The sequence below is a fragment of the Oryctolagus cuniculus genome, chromosome 18, assembly GCF_051225735.1.
Source record: "Oryctolagus cuniculus isolate XC-2025 breed Fujian yellow rabbit chromosome 18, ASM5122573v1, whole genome shotgun sequence".
In the NCBI taxonomy this organism is placed as follows: domain Eukaryota; kingdom Metazoa; phylum Chordata; class Mammalia; order Lagomorpha; family Leporidae; genus Oryctolagus; species Oryctolagus cuniculus.
The window spans coordinates 23,824,035-23,841,048 of record NC_142884.1 but is presented as its reverse complement, the minus strand read 5'-3'; the positions used below and the strand labels follow the sequence as shown (position 1 = coordinate 23,841,048).

Sequence of the window (17,014 nt, the reverse complement as noted above, 5' to 3'; positions counted from 1 at the left end):
ACTGCTTCAGGAATGGACATGTGAAACGATGGCCCCCAACAGATGTGCAGGAAAATCCACAGCAGGACTGCGGACTGCTCTCAAGAAAGGATACCAGGAGGGAAGACACCCTTCCGCTGTGGTCCAGTCCTTCTGGCTGTGCCGCCTGGAACTAGTGCACCATGCGACGACACGAGGAGAGGCAGTAGGCACCAACTGCAGGAGACGGCTGAGAAGGAACAGCTGGGGGCCCCACTGACATCTAGGTGTCTGTTTACTTACAGCTTATGCTACTAAAACAGGAAGGGCGCCTGCCTTTCTTCTTACCTGCAGCCTAAGTAGCCAATGTTAAGTATTTTGTACAAACTTTATTGTGTATCAGTCCATGACTGGGTTTTAAGGTAGCACAGGTTAAATTTCAGTTGCTCCCTGTTCCTCAAACTGCAGTGTGTGTGTGAGTTGCTGTGGAAAGCCACAGGCTCAGCACCACAGAGAGTGCACTTTTGGGGCAAATGTGGCTTTTCAAGTAAATTTGCCTATTCGTGGCTTTCCCTTTCCATTTCTGACTTTAGAAACTGACCCAGCACAAGACGCTACATGAGTAAACTAGAATCCACAGATGGACAGGGTGCTGCAGTACAAATACCTATAAGATAAAGCCTTACAAACAAAAGTAATTCGTACATTGTTGGACTTTCTGGCTACAGCCACCACACACCCCACCAACTAACGGGCGGCTGAAGTCTTGCACACCCACCTCTTCATCCATGAAGTCTTCAGGACTGAGAACAGATTTGTCTGCTCTGTTCTGGCGAGAAGACACAAAGGTAGAGGGTGTCCATCCTACAAAAAAGAGTTTAGACTTTGCAGTCCTAGATAGCATTCTGGCTTATATCAAAATAATGAAGTAACATATACAGACTTGAAACTCCCATGCACTCTGGAGTCTCAACTACTTTCCATCCCACTGCTCATTAGATACCATTATTCCATAGCAGTTTCAACCCTGATTATCCTCTGTTGTCAGAGCTCAGTGGGGGGCTGGCACTGTGGTATATCTGGTTAAGCTGCTGCCTGTGGCTCTGGCATCCCATTAGGGTGCTGGTTTGAGTGCCAGCTGCTCCACTTACAATCCAGCTCCCTGCTAATGTGCCTGGGAAAAGTAGCACCCATGTGGGAGACCCAGAAGACACTCCTGACCCCTGGCTTTGGACCAGCTCAGCTCAGGCCATTGCAGCCATTTGGGGAGTAAACCAGTGGATGAAAGCTCTCTCGCTCTCTCTCTCTCTCTCTGTAGGTCTGCCTTTCAATTAAAAAAAAAAAAAGAACTTAGTGGATACACACTGAGGCATCCACATGGGAATCTGGAACCATACACAAACCACGCTATATGCTGAGGAGTGAGCTTTGACCTGGTGGCTAAGACATTAGTTGGTATTTCCATACCCTACTTCAGAACACCTAAGTTCGCTTTCCAGCTCCAACTCCAGGTTCCAGCTTCCACCTAATGTGCCTGGGATGCTGTGATGTTGGCTCAAGTTCTTGGGTCCCTGCCACCCATGGGGAGACTCAGATGGAGTTCTTGGTTCCTGGCTCTGGCCTGGCCCAGTGCCAGATGTTGCAGGCATTTGAGGAGTGAGCCAGTAGGTAGAAGATCTCTCTCTTTCTCTCCCCCTCAACCCCAACCCCATCTCCCACTTTCCCTCTCTTTCTGTCACTCTGAATTTCAAATAAATAACTAAATCTTTAAAAACTGACCACTTCTTGGTAGCTTAATTTCCTAACAAAGTAGTTTTCTTTTTTGATAATTCTTTTTTTTTAAGATTTATTTTATTTATTAGAAATACAAAGTTATAGTGAGAGGGAGAGATCTTCCATCCACTGGTTCATTCCCCAAATGGCCATAAAGACCAGGGCTGGACCAGCTGATGCCAGGGGCTTGGTGGGAGATGTGTATGCAGGAGCCCAAGTACTTGGACCATCTTCTGCTGCTTTCCCAGGTGCATTAGCAGGGAGCTGGATCAGAAATGGAACAGATGGAACTCAAATAGGCACCCATATGGGATGCCAGCATTGCAGGTGTCAGTTTAACCTGCTGCACCACAATTCTACCCCCACAGTTTTTAAATTTTTTAAATTTTTTTAAACTTTCTAGATTAAAACACACATTCCCTTACTTTAAACAAGATGGGGTTTGTTAAACTACATACATGAAATTTTAAATTGACCTTTCTCCAGGTTGAGAGCATGTAGCAAAACCAGTCATGGTAGTCTCCAACATCAGGAGACCACCCCACTTGTTAACTCCCCCCACCTCTCTGACAGTATGCTGGTTCTGTAACCCCTGTGACCTCTGGTGACCTCAATTGCACAACACTTGTGACACCTGTCCTCCTTACACAGAGTCATAGGAGACAGTCAATGATTAACGGATTGAATCTGTGAGAATACTGTGTGCATGACAAGAGGTAATACAAAGGGGAGTCTTTTTCATCACTTACTCATCTGGTTAGAACGTATCCATTTTGCACAGTGAAAGAACTCTTTCACCTTCAGGTTACAGGCAGTGAACATACTAACTGACTCTGGACACATTCCAAACACTCAAAGGACACAAATGACTACAGTGTATGCACTAAAAGTTTCAAAGAATAAGTTACCAAAAAAAAAAAAAAAAAGAGAGAGAGAGAGAGAGAGAGAGAGAGCCAGGGAGAAGTATCCCATGATATCTGAATCCTTTGCTTTAGCAACGTAAGAGTTCTAGTAAGACAAGCATACCTTCTTTGGAGCCAACAGTATTGAAGTACCCGGCAGAGAACCCTCCGCTGAAGGCTCCATGAAATCGCTTATACCTTCCTTTCTCATCTCTGACAGTCTGATCCTGAAGAGGAACCGGTTTCTTTGGTCTTTCACCTGGAAAATTTCAAAAGAAAAAATAATTGTTTAATAAAAAAGAGAGAAAGGGTGGTCAGTTAGAATTTAGGGAAGATACAATTTCTTAAACATAATGAAATTCTCGCTTCTTCCAGTTTCAAATATAACAATTTAAATATGATCTTAGATAGTCTAGAAAATAATAGTTTATCAAGTTTACGATAGAAATATGTTCCAGAAAAAATGGTCTGCCTTTAATTTCATCACAAAAACAGTTACATTAGGGGAAAGGTTCAAACAGAGGGGACTGAGATTTTTTTTTTTTTTAAAGGATTTATTCTAGGGGCTGGCACTGTGGCCTAGCATGTAAAGCTACCACTTGCAGTGCCAGCATGCCATATGGGTGCCAGTTTGAGTCTGGACTGCTCCACTTCCAATCCAGCTCCTTGCTAATGTGCCTGGGAGGGCAGTGGAGAACAGCTCAAGTGCTTAGGCTCCTGTACCCCTGTGAGGGACTAGGAGGAAGCTCCCAGCTCCCAGCTGTTGCAGCCATTTAGAAAGTGAACCAGTAGATGGAAGCTCTGTCCCTTTCTTTCTCTCTCTCTCTCTCTCTCTCTCACTGTAGCTCTGGCTTTCAAATGAATAAATAAATGTTAAAAAAATTTATTCCATTTATTTGAAAGGTGGAGTTATAGAGGGAGAGGAAGAGATAGAGATCTTCTATCCACTGGTTCACTCCCCAAACGACTGCAACCATAGGGGCTGAGCCAGGTAATTCATATGGGTCTCCTCTGTGGCTACAGGGACCCAAGCACTTGGGCCATCTTCTATTGCTTTCCCAGGTGCCTCAGCAGGGAGCTGGATCAGAAGTAGAGCAGACAAGGCTCAAACTGGCACTCACGTGGAATACAGGCATCACATTCCTGGCCTGTAACATCAGACTCCAGGAGCAACCTCCCTCCCACTCCCCCAAGACGCATGACAACCAAAAATGTCTCCAGACATTGCCAATTTTCCACAGCAAGAATTACTGGACCAAGGTAAGAGACAGCCAACCTTCCAGTGCTGGGTGCTATTGCCGATCTGTAACCTTAGTGCTGCTGACCTGGAAGGGGAGATAAGCCCTTCAGACACCTAAGTGGAACCTTTGGCAGCAGTTAATGGGGGCCAAGAACCTGGCCGCCTGGGTCCAACAGGGCACCCAAGGAGAAGGCGACACCTCTAACCACAGTGACAGGAAAACTCCAGAGAGGAAGTAGCACTTTAGTGAGGCTGGGCTATAATTACTGCACTAATAACAGTTAATCCCTTTCTTTCCCATGGGTTATCTCACGTTAGCCCAATGATAAGAGCCCTGATTAAATAACCGCCCTGAAGTCCACCACGGATAAGTACAAAGCTGAATCCAGAACTCAACTCTGTCTGTAAGCCAGGGATGCCATCCACACTGAAGGCCTTGCCGTGGAGGCAGTCTGGTTCTAGACCCTAGGTATGGAAAACACAGGGATCAGTGTTGTGGTGCCAGGGATTAAGACAACACTTATGAAGCACACATTCTGGCTAATGCACTGGGAAGGCAGTGGGAGATAGCCCAAGTACTTTGGTCCCTGCCATCCACATAGGAGACCAGGATGGCCTGGCTCCTGGCATCATGATGCCCCAGTCTTGGCTGTCAGAGTCATTTGGGGAGTGAATAGGAGAATGGAAGCTCTTTCTGTCTCTTCACCTCTCTCTGTTACTCTGCCTTTCAATAAATCAATAAAGATTTTTTACAAAAAGAAAAAAAGGGGGCCGGTGCTATGGCGCAGTGGGCTAAGCCTCTGTCTGCGGTGCCGGCATCCCATATGGGCGCTGGTTCAAGTCCGAGCTGCTCCACTTCCAATCCAGCTCTCTGCTATGGCCTGGGAAAGCAGTAGAGGATGGCCCAAGTGCTTGGGCCCTTGTGCTCACATGGGAGGCCCAGGGGAAGCCCCTGGCTCCTGGCTTCAGATAGGTGCAGCTCCAGCTGTTGCGGCCAATTGGGGAGAGAACCGGCACATGGAAGACCTCTCTCTATGCCTCTGTCTCTCTGTGACTCTGCCTTTCAAGTAAATAAATAAATCTGAAAGAAAGAAAGAAAGAAAGAAAGAAAGAAAGAAAGAAAGAAAGAAAGAAAGAAAGAAAGAAAGAAAGAAAGAGAGAGAGAAAGAAAGAAAAACAAAACACAACTCTGCCCCTGTTTTGGAGGCACTCAGAGCTCAGAGCCCAGCAGAGGGGACTTGCATGTACAGAAGCACTTCTGATGAGGTAAAGGACCACATCAGGCCCCTTAGGAATGAGTGGATCTTTGACAGCTGCAAATAAGGCCATGGTTCCCAACAGAGGCATGGATTCCCATCAGGAAACAGAAGCAGGCACAAAAGGGCAATGCCGGGTGTACTGAGAAAGCAGTCCAGTCTGACTGGAGGACAGGGAAGGAGTGGAGCATGGAACCAGACAGTGCAGAGGGCCTTGAACCTGATGCCGCAGCCTCTGTGGAATGTCCCATGGTGACGGAAGCCACAGGTAGTTTTAAGTGTAACAGTCACAGCATCAAAGTGCGGGGCCTTAAAATCAATCTAGGCACAAAATAAGTTAGAGATGAGTATCCTAGAACCAAATGAAGGTGTTTAAGCAAAGAGCAGTTAAGTACTGGTGCCCCCTCGATAAAGTTCTATAAAGTTCAGCTACTGTCTCTAGGTTCCCTGGCTAATAATTAAAAAATAAAAAATTATAGGGTCAGTGTCGTGGTATGGTGAGTTAGTTCACTGCCCAAGATGCCAGCATCCCATATGGGTGTCAGTACAAGTCCCGGCTGCTCCACCAATCTAGCTCCCTGCTAATGTAACTGGGAAATCAGTATAGGACAACCAAAGTACTTGGGCCCCTGCCACCCACAGGGGAGACCCAGATGGAATTGCAGGCTCCTGGCTTCAGCCTGGCCCAGCCCCAGCCTTTGTGGCCATTTGCGGATTGAACTAGTGGATAAAAGATCTCGATCTCTCTCTCTCTCCGTGTGTGTGTGTGTGTGTGTCACTTTCCCTTTCAATAAATAAATAAACCTTTTAAAAATTAAATAAATAAAAGATTTATTATTCAAAAGACAGAGTGACACAGAGAGGGAGAGATAGAGAGAGAAAGAGGGTTCTTCTCCTCACTGGTTCACTCCCCAAACACCCACAACCTCCAGGGCTGGGCTAGGCTGAAACCAGGAGCCAGGAGCTCCATCTGGCTGTCCTATGAGGGTGGCAGGGGCCCACGCACTTGAACAATCAAATGCCATCTTCCAGGATGCACTAGCAGAAAGCTGATTTGGAAGCAGAGTAGCTAGGACTCAAATCAGTGCTCCCATATGGGAAGTGGGACGTAAGATGAATGCAGGATCAGTCTTCTGATCAGTGGCTTAGCCAGATGTGCCACGATGCCCACCCCACCCCTGGATAATTCTAAACACTCAGGGCCAGCAGCTTTAATTAAGGGGTAGATCTCTTCTCTACCAATGTTTGCATAACCTGCACTCAAGTTTCAAAGCAGGGGTAAAAGTGATTATTGGCCTAGTACATTACACAATGTAGTCAGTATATTTTAACTTCAAGGTGCTTAGAAAACAATGAATTAACATTTGAAAATGTTTAATACCCCAAGAATTAAAGCACTTTTTAAGCCAGAAAAAAAAAATAAGGCTACAGATCAAATGATCAAATGTCCCTTCCTTCCACTTCCAACCATGGCCAAACCTCTAGGCTTTACTTCATAGTTTTTACTCAACATCAATATTAGAAATATACAAGGTCAAACAGTTGATGACTTAACAACGTATTACGTCACAAGGCAACAGCTATGAGACCAGAAATACGGAAATGATACAAACACCCTACTTACACCCTACACCCCATCTTAACAACCTCCACCCAGGCAGAGGTGACCCTTGTCCTCTTCTCGCTTGGTTAAACTCTAACCAGGCTTCAAGGGGCTGCTCCTGCCCCCTCAGGCTTCTCTTCAGCTTGTGTAGGATACTTCCTGTCCACATCCTACATGTTAGCACTTGCGAACCTGTGATTTTGTTCTCAAGGAGATTTGAAACTCCTTGAAGAATGATTCTTGTCACAAAAGCTTTGAGGTCAGGGCATGACATGTTTGCCAATAAAGCTAAAGTGATCTTAGGCTGTACTAAAGAAATGCAGTGTGGAATGGACATACCAGCGATGGCTCTACCCACAGTCCTGTCTACTTGGAGAACTCTCAACAATTCAGGGCTGAGGGACTCAAACTGGGATTATTACAGAACTGAGGACACTGGATGTGGAACAGAGGTGTCTTAGAGGAAATGTAAAGGCTGCCTTCAACACATTGAGGAGAACAGCCTTCCTCTGCCTTTCGTAAGCAGAGGGTAGAAGCAGAGCCAGCAAATGACAGAGGTCTAATGATTAGAACTACTTGTAGGGAAGAGCCCCATCAGAAGTCCAAGCAGCCTGGCAGGGTGGGAAGATGGAGTGGACCCCACCAACAGGAGATCTGCAAGCAACTTCTGCTTGGACAGCTCTGCTCTGCTTCCTCTGTTGTCCCCCACAGGACCAGCGCCACCATCAGTCTGTCAGGGATACTCGACACCTACTTCGCTGGACACTGCAAGTCATTAAGTGGAACGGACCAGAAAGAAGGGAAAGAATCTGGGTTCATCTTGCCCTCACCTCCACATTCCACCAGCAAGTCAGGTCAGCTCTGCTTTCCCAGTATACCCCACTCACAGCACTGCTTCCTACCACCACTGCCAAGTCTCCAATCCACGCCAGCCTTGTCTCCTTTTTACCCATCTGCCTGCTTCAGTCCTGCCCTTGTCCTCTTCTTGCTTGGTTAAACTCTAACCAGGCTTCAAGGGGCTGCTCCTGCCTCCTCAGGCTTCTCTTCAGCTTGTGTAGGACACTTCCTGTCCACCTCCTACATCCATGTTTAAAAACAGTCCAACCAGACTGTCTTTAAAATCAAGAATACCGGCCGGCGCCGTGGCTCAATAGGCTAATCCTCCACCTTGCGGCGCCGGCACACCGGGTTCTAGTCCCGGTCAGGGCGCCGGATTCTGTCCCGGTTGCCCCTCTTCCAGGCCAGCTCTCTGCTATGGCCAGGGAGTGCAGTGGAGGATGGCCCAGGTGCTTGGGCCCTGCACCCCATGGGAGACCAGGAAAAGCACCTGGATCCTGGCTCCTGCCATCGGATCAGCGCGGTGCGCCGGCTGCAGCGGCGGCCATTGGAGGGTGAACCAACGGCAAAGGAAGACCTTTCTCTCTGTCTCTCTCTCTCTCACTGTCCACTCTGCCTGTCAAAAAAAAAAAAAAAAAATCAAGAATACCTTCTGTGGTAGCAGTTAACACACCCACGTCCCACACGGGAGTTCTGGGTTCAACATCCAGGCGCAGCTCCCGACTCTAGTTTCCTGTCAGTGCAGACCTGGGGAGGTAGCAGCAATGGCTCAAGCAGCTGGGTTCCTGCCACCCCGTGGGAGACGTGGATGGAGTTCCTGGCTCTGGCTTCCACCTGCCACAGCCATTATGAGCATTTAGGGAATGAACCAGCCAGTAGATCAGAGTTCTCGCTCTGTGTGCATCTTAAATAAGTAAATTTAAAGGGCTGGTGTTTTGTCATAGCAGGTTAAACTGCTGTCTGGGAAGCCAGCATCCCTGACGGGAGCTGGTCCAGCTTCCTCCTAATGGTTTGGGAAAGCAGAAGATGGTCCAAGTGCTTGGGCTGCTGACACCCACGTGGGAGACTGGGAAGGCGCTCTTGGCTTTGGTCTGGCCCAGCTCTGGCCATTGCATGCAGCCATTTGGGGGAATGAACCTGTGGATGGAAGATCTCTCTCTCCCTCTCCCTCTCTCCTTCTCTGTGTGTGTGTAACTCTGCCTTTCAAATAAATAAAAATAAATTTTAAAACACTGTGGCTAGCAGGTAAAGGCACCACCGCCTGTGGTGCTGGCGTCCCTTATGGACGCTGGTTCAAGTCCCAGCTGCTCCTCTTCCAATCCAGCTCTCTGATATGGCCTAGGAAAGCAGAAGATGGCCCAAGTCCTTGGGTCCCTGCACCCGTGTGGAAAGACCCAGAGGAAGCTCCTGTTTCCTGGTTTGGGATCGAACTAGCTCCGGCCATTGCAGCCATCTGGAAAGTGAACCAGCAGATGGACTATCTCTCTCTCCCTCTCTTTGCCTCTGACTCTGTAATTCTGCCTTTCAAATAAATTAATGCAGCTTTTAAAAAAGTTGTGGAAAATGCATATATACACACATGTCTATATAAGTATGTGTATGTGTATATATATATGTGTATTTATGTGTGTGTAATACATATCCCTGTGTGAACCGCAATGACATTCCTACACTTAGTGTAAAACAAACTCCTTATCACCCACGGGAGCTCCAGCCCCTGCCTACCCCGTGGGCATCATCTTCCACGGTCTCCCGCCGGCGCCGTCAGTCCACGCTGGCACTATCTGTCCGTCAGTTCACTACCCTGGCTCCCACCTCTGGGCCTTGGCACTCGCCGCCACCTCCACCTGACGTGCCTTCCTCCCAGGTCTACCTATGGTTGGTTTCTTCCTCACTACCAGCCTGAGCGCAAACATTCTCTCCAGAGAAGACCCTGCCTGTCCACCTGCCGCTCTCACTCGAGCTACTTCGTTACTCTGGATCTCCCTCTATGCCTCCAAAACGTGGGTACCCCGAGAGCGCACGCATCCCTCCCTCCTGGCTGTTCCCATGGCTCGGGAACGACTTCCGCATTGGTGCCCCGAATCCTGGACCTGTTTTTTCACAGGCCCTGCCGACCAATCCTGCTCGCACCTTCTTCCAGAGGCTCCAGGCCCGTGCCATAGCTGACCAGATCCTCATCGCTGTCACTGCCCAGCGCCGCCATCCTGCTTCCTTCCGGGCTCCGCCCCCTCGCTACGGCGGCCTCGGCGGGCCAAACGCCTCTCGCTCTTTCTCCTCCGCGAACCGTCGCGACGCGCTAAGACTAAGTGGGCAGATCTAGGCAGATGTCCTAGGTCTGCGATGTGCGTGCAAGTCGTGAGGAGACCCCTGGGAGAAGCTAAAACCCACACAACTGCGCGGCCATGAGGCAGTTCGTCCCCTGACAGCGGCCCAGCCCCAGGCGGGTCCCGCGCCGCAGCCCCACTTTTCCCTCCATCGCACCCCAACGCCGGCCACCAGCGCGGGAAAGCGCCTGGACTCCTGGATGTACGCGCTCGCCGCGCCATGGCTTCGCCGGTGGCCGGAGACGGGGGAAGGCTGCACTGCAAAGTGCGGACGGGAGCGGGGACATGCACAAGCTCCCTGTGGAGGGCTCCTTGGGCTGGCAGAAGTGGAACCCGCGTCCAGACCTCTGCAAGGAGCCGCGAGCCGGTGGTGAAGAGGACACGAGGATTGAAGAGGGAGAAAGCCAACTGCAAAGAGAAAGAAGGGAAACGGGGAGCAGCGCTGGGGCCGGGGAGGGGTCCCGTGCTGCACCTGAAGAGCACCCGTCGAAAGGGGCGTTGTGGCGCTACCCCCAAAAACCCTTTTAAGAAACGGAACAGCTGTTAGGGGCTGAGGCTGGCAAGGTGTAGGAAGGCCCCGCCGCCACCCCCTCGGCGTCCTCAATCGGGTCGGGCGGCTCCAGGCTGTCCCGCGTCCGGGGCCTTGCACACGCAGTTCCTGCTGCGTGGACGCCCTTCCCACAGGTCTCTGCTCGGACGTTGCTTTCCCTGACCATTTCAGAAGCAGCCCCTACTCCCCCTTGCCCGTGTCATTCTCTAACAGACACTTGAATTTGCTGATTTTTTTACACTTGTCTGTCTCTGCCCTTTGCAATGTAAGCTGTGTGAGGTCAGGAATGGGGGGGGGGGCACATTTTGTTTTATTTTCTTGGCTGTGGCCTCAGTACTTGGCACATAAGTGGCAGCTTCAAGAAGTTCATGGCAAATGGAATTAAAAGACAAGTTTATTTTGAAGCAAAAACAAAAACTTGAAGTGCATGCATATTAGGAGTCTCAAAAAGTTCATCAAAAACACGTATCATGAAAAAACTATGCCTGGATTTCAAAATTTTTGCACCAAAATAAGCTCCTCTTTTGATTCCAGTTTTCCATGAATTTTTGAAGTAGCCTCACTTAAGCACTCAATAAATGTTGCTGAAAGATTGAATGTCTAGTTAAGTAAGTCGTGGTACAGGACTGAAACACTTTGGGGGGGGGGGGGGTGTGTGGGTTTGGCCTTAGCAGTTAACAGGCTGCTTGGGATGCCTTAATTCTCCCTCCCCCCCCCCTTTCTAAAGATTTATTTATGTATTTATTTGAAAGGCGGAGTTACAGAGCCAGAGAGAGAGAGAGAGAGAGAGGTATTCTATCCGCTGGTTCACTCCCCAGTTGGCCGCAACAGCCGGAGCTGCGCCGATCCGAAGCCAGGAGCCAGGAGCTTCTTCCAGGTCTCTCACACAGCTGAAGGGCCCGAGGACTTGGGCCTTCTTCTTACTGCTTTCCCAGGCCATAGCAGAGAGTTGGATCGGAAGTGGAGCAGCTAGCTTCACCTGCTATGCCATAGTGCTGGCCCCGCATTTTACTGCTTGGATTTGAGTCCTGACTGGACTCCTGAGTTCAGATTCCTACAAATGTACAACCTGGGAGGCAGCAGGTGATGGACACAGTACATGCGTTCCTGCTACTTCAGATGGACTTCCAGGCTCCCAGCTTCAGCCTGGCCCAGCCCCAGCCATTGCAGGTATTAGGAATAGACCAGCAGCAGATGGAAGATGGACTGCATCCTATACTAAAATACCAGTTTGTGTCCTGGCTTCTCTGCTTTGGATCCAGTTTTCTGCTAATGCATCCTGGGACACAGCAGATGATAGCTCAAGTGGCCCCTGCCACCCACATGGTAGATTTTGATAGTTTTGGGTTCCTGACTTCTGCTCAGCACAGCACAGCCCTGGGAGTACCTATCTGGGGAGTAAGCCAGTGGATGGAAGATTCCCCCTGTATCTCTTTTTCTGTCTCTTTCTCTGACTTGCTCTGCCTTACGAGTAGATATAAATAAAAATAAGTAAATAAACATTAGAACATGACCCGGATATTGTTTGCAAGTCTCCCACAGAGAAGTGGACTCTATACCCTTTCCCTTTGAATCTGGGTTCTGCATCTCCTGGACCAAAAGAATACATTGGAAGTGACAATTTTTAAGAAGCCAACAGCTTTAACTTTGTTTCTTTGAATGCTTGCTCTGAACACCAACCTCCATGGTGTGAGGAAGCCCAGACCATCACCAGCTGAGGTCCTGCCTAACCACGAGCATGACAATTGCCAGCTAGGTGAGTGGGGGCCGCTAGCTGGTTTGCAGCTGCCTGGGAGACCCCAAGCAAGAATCTCTGAGTTCAGCCACCTCCCAGAATCATGAGAGATAACAAATAAAATGATTCTTCTGGTTCTAAGCCATTATGATGTGGGGTAGTTTGTTTATAGCAATAGGTACCTGGCACAACCTACCAGCATTGAAAAAATGTTGCTGCTGTTGGGGTGGGCATTTAGCTTAGTGGTTAAGAGTTCAGTGTCCCACATCAGAGTACCTGGGTTTGATAAACACTGGCTTCTAACTGCAGCGTCCTGCTGTTGCAGACCCTAGGAAGCAGTCGTGTTGGCCCAAGTAATTCCTGTCATTCACATGGGAGACTTGGATAGCATACAGCCTCTAGCTTCTCTATCTGGCTGTTTCAGGCATTTGGGGATGAATCAGTGAATGGGAGCACCCTCATTCATTCATTCTCTCTCTCTCTCTCTAGCTCTCAACTTTAAAAAAATGCTGATGAGAAATGATCTCCAATATATATTGATAGATAAGCAAAGCAGAGTGAGACAGAATACCCATAATGCTAACATTTGTGTTGAGAGAAAACACAAGTAGGGCCAGCATTGTGGTGTACCCGGTAAAGCCACCACCTGCAAGGCCAGCATCCCCTATGGTCACCAGCCTGAATCCCAGCTGCTCCACTTCTGATCCAGCTCCCTACTAATGTGCTTGCAAAAGCAGCAGAAAATGGCCCAAGTGCTTGGGTCCCTGTACCCACATGGGAGACCTGGATGAAGCTCCTGGCTTTGGTCAGGGCTTGGCAGGCTATTGCGGCCATTTGGGGAGTCAACCTGTGGATGGAAGATTTCTCTCTCTATCTTTTTGTCTCTCTCCATCTCTGACTTTTAAGTAAATCTTAAAAAGGGGGGGGTCATCTGGGTAGGAGGAATACATGGATCTAGAAGTGCACATGCTCTGTAGTTGAACTTTTGTATTTAGCTACATTCATGTTAGTCATTCCACAAAGCATTTTTATGTTACTGGCTTAGTTTTCATATTAAAAAAAAAAGATTTACTTACTTGAAAGGCAGAGTTACAAAGAGACAGAGAAGGAAAGACAGAGATCTTCCATCCACTGGTTCACTCCCCAAATAGCTGCAATGACTGGGTGTTGGGCCAGGCCAAAGCCGGGAGCCAGGAGCTTCTTTTGGATCTCCCACATAAGTATAGAGACATAAGGACCCGGGCCATCCTCTGCTGCTTTCCCAGGCACATTAGCAGGGAGCTGGATAGGAAGTAGAGCACCCAGGACACGAACCCGGAGCCCATATGGGATACCAGTACTACAGGTGGAGGCTTAACCTTGTACATCACAGCGCGGGCCTCTGCATTTTACTTTGAAGAACTGGGTCCCTAGACAGCCAAGTGCTGGACTTAACCCAGATGGTAAAATGAGACTTGATAGAAGAGTTGCTTGAAGTGGAGATTCCAGTCTATCACCTGTCTCAATATTCCCACCCTAGCCCTTCTCTTGGCAGTACGGGGCCTCACTGCAATGTTCTCATTGCCCAGCCCATCAATGGGGTTGACCAGCAGGAGGCTGACTGAGGCTCTTGACATTATTTCCTGGTGACAATGGGATCAGAGATAAGAGGTCAGACCTGTGGGTCCCTTACAGTGAGGCATGAGACCATATAAAGATACATGCTGCTGTGTAGTTGCCAGGAGTGGTGCCCCACGGAGACTCACAGAGGCACAGGTGATCCACTTAGGGTGGACGGTGTGACTCATACACCATCTTCCTTTTCTTCTTCTTCTTCCCTTTTAACAAAATCAGAAGCTGCAGAAAAGCAATGATGTCTGGATAGATTAAATAACTCGCTTTCGTTTCCATTGTATTCTGGGTTTCTCCCTATAGGACAAAGTACCTCGGTTTTTCCCCTTACAGTTTATGACATGATTGCCCTTCAAAATGTGTTTAAAGGGCTGGCATTATGGCGCAGCAGGTTAAGCTGCCGCCTGCAATGCTGGCATCCCACCCATATGAGCACTGGTTTGTGCCTCAGCTGCTCCACTTCTGATCCCAGCTCCCTGCTAACGCACCTGGGAAAGTAGTAGAAGATGGCCCAAGTGTTTGAGCCCCTGCCATCCAACCCATGTGGGAGACCCCGATGAAGCTCCTGGCTCCTGGCTTCGGTCTGGTCGAGCCTGGGCAGTTGCAGCTATTTGGGGACTGAACCAGCAGGTGGAGGAAGCTCTCTCTCTATAACTCTGCCTTTCAAATACATAATAAATTTTTAAAATGTATTTAAATAAGATGATTAATTTTAAAGAACAATGTCAACAATACTATAAGTGAAAATGTATATATGATAAATTGCAAAGGCAATTTGAGCTTCAGGTAGTAGAAAGAGATGGCGAAAATCCAAACGTGATGGGGATTGACTGGAGTCGGTGAGCCTGGGCCACTCCTCTCCTCTCAACCTTGGTCTTCCCAAACTGCCAATGAAGATGACCTCATCCTTTTATTTGCAGCTAGAGACAGTGAGAATAAACTCCCGACAATGTAGAGGTTCTCTTATTGTTAAGTTTATTCGTATTCCAAATGTAGTCACAGTGACCCACTACCCTGGCATCATCGAAAATGGAAGTGACTGTCTTTAACTCCAGCCCTGGGGCTGGGACATTTCCAGGATGATGGATTAAAGGAGAGGATAACCCATGGGTGCCAAAATCAGCCTGACACTCACTTCTGACCCAGCCAGTTTCTCAAACACCAGGCTCAGGGTGGAGCCGGTTAGAACTCTGCTGGTTCTTTGAATTAAACAAGCAGAGAGGGAGGGACTGTGTAGCTGAAGGGTCAGCAGCGATGATGTGGATTTTTTTCTTTATATTTATTTGGTCATTGGTCCTTGGTTGTTACAATGGTTTGTTTGTTTATTTTGACAGGCAGAGTTAGACAGTGAGAGAGAGAGAGAGAGAGAGAGAGAGAGAGAGAAAGGTCTTCCTTTTCCATTGGTTCACCCCCCAAATGGCCGCTACGGCCGGCGCGCTGTGCCGATCCGAAGCCAGGAGCCAGGTGCTTCCTCCTGGTCTCCCATGCTGGTGCAGGGCCCAAGCACTTGGGCCATCCTCCACTGCCTTCCCGGACCACAGCAGAGAGCTGGACTGGAAGAGGAGCAACCGGGACAGAATACGGCGCCCCGACCGGGACTAGAACCCGGTATGGCGGCGCCACAGGCGGAGGATTAGTCTAGTGAGCCGTGGCGCCGGCCAGCATGGTTTATTTTAAAACTGTCGAATTCTCAATTGCTCCTAAAAGAAAAAAAAAAAAAAATACACGAGGCTGTTGGCTTGCTGTGAAAGGAGACTGTGCCCCACGTGCGTGCAAGCCAAAGGAAGTGGCAGCTGCTCCAGGGGCCAGCTGGGCGTCGGTTCCCGCAGCCCACCCGCCAGTGGGGAGAGGGGGGCACCGGTGCAAATCCACGCGCGTCCGTCTCCCTCCCGCATCAAGCACGAGCTTTAAACATGCACTTTGCTCCTAACACCCTCGGCCATCCCGGGAAGCAGCACTGGGGCCCCATTTTGCAGTTGAGAAAACTGAGGCTGGACTGGAAGCATTGGTTAAGAACGTGCTCAAAGATGCCCGTCTTCTCTCCCCCAAACAGAACCCCTCCTCGGCTGCCCTCGGGAGGCGGCCTCCTCTCCCAGGACGTCCGCACCCCACAGCGGAGCGGATCCGCCTGGCCTAGGCGCTGGGTGGCGCAGAGTCCCGGACGCGGCGCCCGGGTCTCCTAGCCTGCAGGAAACTTTTCCTGGCCACCTAGTCCAAGGCCCTGCCCTCCTGCGCGCCCTCGACGTGGCGTCCCAGTGCTCTCCGCATGGACTCCCGGGGTTCTGGAAAGGGGCCGAGTTCCCAGCCTGGGCTTTGCCGCAGCCGCAGGACCCCCGCCCCGACCGCTGCGCCACCACCACGGCGGTCCGAGGGTTGTGCGGGCCAAGACGCGCAGATTAGGACCTAGAGGGTGGGAGGGGACGAGGGACGCTGCAGAGCCGGGGCGGGGCGGTCTCCTGGGCTCTCGGGCTTGCGCCTCGGGCGGCGCTGGGGGGGCGGCGGCGCGGGAGGGGCGGGCCGGGGGCGGGGCCGGGCAGGGGCGCCCTCTGGGGCCGGCGGCGGCCGCGGCGCCTCAGTCCGTGGTCCGCGCCGGCACCGCCAGCATGACCGACGCGCTGCTGCCCGCGGCCCCGCAGCCGCTGGAGAAGGAGGGCGACGGCTACTTTCGCAAGGTGGGCGGCTTGAGGCGCGCGGGGAGTCGGCGACCCCCTTTTCTCCGGCTGTGCAGGGGGCTGCAGGGGCGCGCGGCCGGGGTCGACCAGACCAGGAAGGGGGAGGGGGCGCGCTGGCCAGTGCGCCGGCGGGGCGGAGGGTCGGGGTGGGGAGGAGGAAGACGACGGGGTGGAGGGCTCTCGGAGCAGGTGGCTGCCGCCCCGGGAAGACTCCCGGCGCAGGTGCGAGTGGAGGATGCGGGGTGGCCGTAGCCGGGACCTGCTGCGGAAGGGACCTGCTCCCGGCTGCATGCCGTTCTCCACCTCGGGGGCGCGTGGACACCCGGGCCTCGCTCCCCCCCCCGACCCCGGGGTGCCGGCGAAGATGGAGGGGCGACCCCAGGAGGGTAGTCGTTCTCCTTTGGCCTCCCAAAAGCTTCCTGTGTCCGCCTCTAAGACTTTTTAGTCGGGCTAGGGGCTGCTGGCGGGAGGGGACGTCCGGCGTCCCTACCCCTCTGGTGTCCCGGGTCGCTCCCGAGGACGTGAGCGCAGCAGGGGCGAGGGCTGCGGT

The 17,014-nt window shown here is 50.7% G+C and overlaps 2 protein-coding genes across 4 annotated transcripts in view; one reads left to right on the top strand and one right to left on the bottom strand.

Annotated features, from left to right (window-relative positions):
* The window catches only part of GPATCH1 (G-patch domain containing 1), a 52,481-nt gene extending 42,616 nt beyond the window's left edge, over positions 1–9,865 (bottom strand). The window contains exons 1-3 of one of the 2 annotated variants that reach the window (XR_016224709.1): positions 9,703–9,865; positions 2,758–2,892; positions 737–822 (exon numbers count right to left, since the gene is read on the bottom strand). Coding sequence is in view for 1 of the 2 variants with exons in the window: in XM_051846714.3 (XP_051702674.2) it covers positions 737–822; positions 2,758–2,892; positions 9,703–9,775 (294 nt within the window). In the remaining variant the exon portion in view is untranslated. The remainder of the gene's footprint in view (positions 1–736; positions 823–2,757; positions 2,893–9,702) is intronic. The other variant, XM_051846714.3, reaches the window with a different exon arrangement.
* Positions 9,866–16,323: 6,458 nt separating this feature from the next.
* Positions 16,324–17,014, top strand: part of RHPN2 (rhophilin Rho GTPase binding protein 2) — a 63,441-nt gene continuing 62,750 nt past the window's right edge. Inside the window, exon 1 of one of the 2 annotated variants that reach the window (XM_008257269.5) lies at positions 16,324–16,464. In XM_008257269.5, coding sequence (XP_008255491.2) covers positions 16,396–16,464 — 69 coding nt within the window. In that variant the 5' untranslated portion in view covers positions 16,324–16,395. The remainder of the gene's footprint in view (positions 16,465–17,014) is intronic. The other variant, XM_089319567.1, reaches the window with a different exon arrangement.